Source organism: Benincasa hispida, chromosome 8 (genome assembly GCF_027475165.1).
Source record: "Benincasa hispida cultivar pf3 chromosome 8, pf3_genome.v1.1, whole genome shotgun sequence".
Lineage (NCBI taxonomy): Eukaryota > Viridiplantae > Streptophyta > Magnoliopsida > Cucurbitales > Cucurbitaceae > Benincasa > Benincasa hispida.
The window spans coordinates 2,991,973-2,998,099 of record NC_143485.1 but is presented as its reverse complement, the minus strand read 5'-3'; the positions used below and the strand labels follow the sequence as shown (position 1 = coordinate 2,998,099).

At 41.3% G+C, this 6,127-nt stretch overlaps 1 protein-coding gene across 1 annotated transcript in view; it reads right to left on the bottom strand.

The window, feature by feature from the left end:
• Positions 1–1,193: 1,193 nt before the first annotated feature.
• The window catches only part of LOC150034294 (uncharacterized), a 39,165-nt gene continuing 34,231 nt past the window's right edge, over positions 1,194–6,127 (bottom strand). The window contains exons 2-3 of the mRNA XM_090316388.1: positions 1,532–2,030; positions 1,194–1,487 (exon numbers count right to left, since the gene is read on the bottom strand). Coding sequence (XP_090172514.1) covers positions 1,194–1,487; positions 1,532–2,030 — 793 coding nt within the window. The remainder of the gene's footprint in view (positions 1,488–1,531; positions 2,031–6,127) is intronic.

The following is a 6,127-nucleotide window of genomic DNA, read 5'->3' as shown; positions in this document are numbered from 1 at the left end:
CTGTGGTTGTATAATTTTCTTGTGAATCATTCAGCGTCTTACTGGCATAATAGATAGGATGTAAAATCTTGTCTTTTCGCTAGCTCAAGATTGTGCCTACTGCATATCCACTTGCGTCACACATCAACACAAATGGTTGCGTCCAATCGGGCGTAACCAGAATATGTGCGATGATGAATGCATTTTTCAGCATGTGGAACGCTTCAGTGCATGCATCATTAAAATCATATTCACGATCAATCTTGAGGAGCGCACTTAGGGGTCTTGCAATCTGAGAAAAGTTACGGATGAATCTTCGATAGAACTCTGCATGTCCCAGAAAACTCCTAAGTGTTTTCACATTGACTGGTGGTGGTAATTTGGATATTGCGTCAATTTTTGCTTGATTAACTTCCAACCAGGCCTTTGATATCTTGTGACCTAGCACTATTCCTTCTTCTACCATGAAATGGCATTTCTCCCAGTTTAGAACCAAATTTGTTTCAACGCATCTCTTCAAAACTTTTTCCAGATTTGATAAACAAGAGTCATAGGTGTTGCCAAAAACTAAAAAGTCATCCATGAACACCTCGACTGACTCCTCCAGGAAATCTGAAAATATGGCCATCATACACCTTTGGAAGGTGCCTGGTGTGTTATAGAGTCCAAATGGCATGCGACGGAATGCAAATGTGCCGAATGGGCACTAAAAGTTGTTTTGTCCTGGTCTTCTGGCACAATCGCGATCTAGTTATACCTTGAATAGCCGTAAAAAAAGCAAAAGAATTCATTCCCTGATAGCTAATCCAACATTTGATCAATAAACAGGAGTGGAAAATGGTCCTTCTTTGTGGCCAAATTTAGCTTGCAGTAATCCATGCATATTCTCCACCCGTGGTTGTTCTGGTAGGAATTAATTCATTTTTGCTATTGGTGACGACTGTCATGCCCCCTTTCTTTGGAACACACTACACTGGGCTTACCCAGCTGCTATCAGATATGGGGTAAATGATGCTTGCATCAAGCCACTTCAAAATCTATTTCTTGACAACCTCCCTCATCGTAGGGTTCAGACGGCGCTGCCTCTCTACAGATCCTATTTTCCCCTCTTCAAGACGGATCTTGTGCATGCAATACGAGGGACAGATTCCTCGAATGTCCGCTAAGGTCCATCCCATGGCTTTCGCGTATTTCTTGAGGATCTAAATAAATGCTTACTTCTTTTCTTTGCTCAGTGAGGCAGAGATTATAACTGGTAAACTGTTGTTGCCTCCTAAATAAACATATTTGAGGTGCATTGGAAGCGCCTTCAACTCTAACATGGGTGGTTCTTCCAAAGATGGCTTAGTTCGCTGTGTTGCTCGTTCAGATAACTTTATTGTTTCAAAATCTGGGTCAGTCTGTATTGCAGTGCAATTCTTCTCCAACATTGCGCCAACCTCAAAGTCTTTTTCCTCCGATTCTTCTCGAAACTCATGCCATTGTTCTTTCTGCAGTTCTTCAATATACTGGCAGTTTTCCATATCATCTGGGATTTCAACGCATTGAGTACGTTGAACTTTGCTTGCTGATTGTCGACTCTTATGGTGAGTTTTCCTTTTTGTACGTCGATCAATGCTTGCCCTGTTGCGAGGAACGGGCGACCCAAGATGATCGGCACCTCAGTGTCGGCTTTGTAACCCAATATAATAAAGTCAGCAGGAAAGATGAATTTATCCACTTGCATAAGTACGTCTTCTATCTTGCCCTCTGGATGCGTTATCAATCTGTCAGCCAACTGCAACGTAACTGTTGTGGGTCTTGCGTTGCCGATGTTTAACTTCTTGAAAATAGATAAGGGCATCAAGTTTATACTTTCCCCTAAGTCACAGAGCGCATTTCCGACTTCCTTACCCCCTATTGAGCATGGCAATGTGAAGCTCCCTGGATCTTTCATTTTCTTGGGGATGTTGTTTTGGAAGAGTGCACTACATTCATATGTTAGTGCGACAGTTTCATTTTCCCCGATCTTCCTCTTGTTGGCGAGTATGTCCTTGAGGAACTTCACGTAGCTAGGCATCTGTTCCAGCACTTCTACTATGGGAATGATATATAGCTGTCGGAGAACATTCAGGAACCTCTTGAATTTTTACTATCATCTTTCTTTTTCAGCCTAGACGGGAAAGGTGGAGGATCCCGCCATACTTCCTGATCAATTGGTTGTTCCTTGAGGTCCCTTGCTTCCTACGTTCTTGGGGTTGGAGGTTGTGATGACTTTGATTCTTGGTTTTGTTAAGATTCATTCTTTATAGAGGTAGTTGCTTCTAAACTGGTAGATCTGTTATTTGTGATTGAGTGCTCATTGTTGGTGATTGAGTCTTCTGGCCGTTCTACTGATTTTGGTACTGGTGGCACGGGGACCGTCTTCCTACCGCTTCTCAATGTCACTGCTTGACATTGTTCCTTACCGCTTGGTCCCAGTGCTTCCAAGCTGCTGGGCAGTGTACCAAGCGCTCTATTCTTAAGCTCATTGCAAGCTACCCAACCTGCACCTCCAAATTTCTAATAGAGGAAGCTTGCGACTGCATAATTGCCTCATTCTTTTCGATATATTGTTTCAGTTGTGCTTCCAAAGACGAGGTTCTAGAAGAGGTGTTAGAAGAGGACGGTTGGTTATGTGGCTGTCTACTCTAAAAATTACCCTGGCTTTGATTCTGATGATGGAAAATCGGAGGATTACCTCGATTCCCGGGATGACTGTTCTATTGATTCCTTTGGCCCCCCTGGTCGTGATTCCTTCCCCAACTGAAGTTGGGGTGATTCTGCCAACCAGGGTTGTAGGTGTTGCTGAAAGGGTTATTGTGAATAGAGTATACGGATTATGGATTTGATGAACAGACTTCTACCAAGTGCCCTTCTCCGCATTGGATACAGCTTACTGCTGCCACTTGCGTCAACGCATTGGCTTGCATTGCACTTTGAGAGAGATTTCCTTGATTAATAGCCATAGTCTGGAGGAGTGAGGTAACTGTGGCCATCTAGGCGGCCAAGGTGGTCATTGTATCAATTGGTACAATTGCACTTTCTACTTTTCTTCACTCCGGACCTCTTCCCTCATACCCATCATCCATCCAATCATCTGTATTTCACAAAATGCAATCTAAGATGACCTTCGCTTCCGTATACATCTTGTCCATGAACCATCCTACCGCGGAGGCATCAGCAACTGCATGCGTTGACCTATCCAAGCCATTATAGAAGGTCTTCCTCAGAACACAATTGGGAATCCCGATGTGCGAACAGTTTTTCACCAACCTTTTGAATCGCACCTAGGCGGTGCTCAGAGTTTCATTTTCCATCTGTTCAAAATTTAACACGTCCCTTCGTCTTCTTGTGTTGATGGTGGGCAGGAAAAATTTCTTCATAAACCTCTCAACCAACTGGTCCTATGAATTGATTTCATTAGGCTCTAATGAATGAGCCCACCTCTTTGCTTCATCCTGAAGTGTATACGGGAAGAGATACAATCTAATTCCTTCCAGAGTCATGCCAGGAATAGAGAATGTATTGTACATTTCTACGAAGCTGGTCAAGTGAGTATGTGGGTCTTCACCTTGCAGACCTCCGAATTGCCCCGCATTTTGGATCATTTGAAGCATGACCGGCTTTATCTCAAATCATGCATTCTTCTCCACCGTGGGTCTTGCAATTCCGGGCAAGAAGTCGTATAAGTTTGCGCTGCATAGTTCCTCATTGGATATTGCAGTCGGCAGCCAGAAAACTGGATCTTGCGCCGGTCGATTTACCCCTTGATTCCCTTCGTGCCTATCATTGTTAGCCATGTTTCTCCTTCGCCTTATACGGTTTTGGCGTGCTCGTGCACGAAAAGTATGCTCGATCTCTGGTTCGACTTCGAATTCTGGTTCAGTCCCAGTACTCATAAACTGTCAGCCTGCTCTCCACGTTAAACAAACAGTACAACAGAGATCTGTCTTGCAAAATACCACAAAAATATTCAACACTAAACGTTACCAATTCCCGGCAACGGCGCCAAAAACTTGTTAGACAAAATCTAATGCTTATGCTTATGATTCAAGTTATTGTCCCTGGCAACCACGCCAAAAACTTGATAGACAGAATTTATAGATCTATATTATATCACCAAAATTTGAAATGATTTAAAATGAATGAGTGATGCGCTATGATTCAAGTTACCTTGTGATAATAAAAATATTCAATACTACGTTCTAAAAGATGTATGCGGTGATGCCTAAATGCTTACGTATTATGCGTTCATGTAGTGTGTGTCACAAGTTTTCTTGTACTGGAACCAAGTATAATTCCAACGCAAGTTTCTTAGAGTGATCTGAGGTCGAAGACGAGGATTGTTGTGATTAATACGATACTAATGTGGTATATGCGACCAGTTACAATAAAGAATAATGAATTGGGTTGTAGAAACATAAAATTGGGTGAAAAGTAAATTGCGATAAAGAATAAAATGCGATGGTAAATAAAATATGATAAAGTAAATTGCGATAATAAAATAATGTGTTGTAAAATAAATTGCTGTAAAGTAAATTGTGGTGATAAAATAAATGAATAAACTATTAATGATACAAGTTGAGGACTGGCTGTGAAGGTTTGCAAAAGAAACTAATGAATGTGGTGGCAAGTCTTGTGAATGAGTCAGAAAGAGAATGGGTTGAGGGAAAGGACATCGCAAGTTCATCAATCTTGTTGAGGACGCAACTAAGGTTTTGCTTTCCCTTGGCTTACACCTTTTAGTGATCGACCACGTTCCCATATGTCTATGGTGAAACAAGGATGAACGTGATGAACACAAGGTTGTTTCCATCTCTGAAAATACTTCTTGCTTTAGTTAACACATTCTTTCAACCTTCTTTCGAAAGGCGGAATAACATCTTCACTTCTGCTCTCAGAGGTGAAGATGCCGTCGAGCTTTAGCTAAACTTAGCCGATTCCCTTAATAAGGTTTAATTCACTCCCTTAATCCTTCCCCTTTACCCAGGGGATTAGTGACACATGATGGAGATAATGGATGATGAATGTATGGGAAAGAACAAAGAAATGACAATGATTACGATAATGATATTAAAATGTAGAGATCAACATTTGTTACAGATAGTGAATGAAGGGTTAAAGATAGATGAACACAGTAGATGAATGGAAAATAAGAACAAATACAGAAAGAGTGTCAATGTCTTGACACATATCTCGATCGGAGACAATGTGCTTACCGGTGTGTGGAAGAAATGTAGTGGAAAGCTTCCCTCTCAGGCTTGCTTTCCCAGTAGAAGTGACCTCTTACACAGAGCTTCTTCTTCGGCAATGGAAAGAATTGCTTGCTCAGAGACTTACCTCTCAGTCTTGTCTCGTCGTTCTCCCGGATTTTCTCTAGATTGTCTCTTCAGACCAGCCTCTTTTTCATTGAATTTGAGGAAGCTATTTATAGAGCTTGGCTCCTGTATTAGTGGTCCCACTTTGAAAATCTGATAATTCCTACCATGGCTTGGTGGAAACGTTCACTCTGCTCCACGATTGATTTTTCAGAATCGTACAACAGAAATGTTGTACACTGTCAGAATTTGTTGCGAATGCGTTGCTCTTCACATCTTCGATCGATCGCCGCATACGGTGTAATTATTTTGATCTTTTATCGATTACTACATGCGGTGGAAATGCATTGATCGTTTGAGTCCATGATCAATCGTTGCATGCGCTGCAATTGCATTGCTCTTTCTTTTTTCTTGAATGATTGTCGCATGCTGTGTAGATGCGTTGTTCATTTTTTTCCTTGAGCGATTATTGCATGCGGTGACCTATTTCCTGCAAAACAAAGACTTGGACATTCTATTTTGCCATCACAATGGGGTTAGCGGATGTGCTTACAATACTTTACAATTTTCATATTTCTAAGCCAATTTCTATAGTGTCGATGCAACTTTTCCTTCTTTTTGCCACATAATCTAAATAAAACGGCATAAATAACTTGTATTTCTACAAGTTATCAACTACTATAGCTTGATAGTTGCACTCTCCTCATTGTAGATATATTTCTGTCCATATAAACCATAATCAATAAGCCGATCCTTCACAGGTCGTTCGTAATTAGAGCTTGGTCAAAATTACCGTTTTACCCCTATAA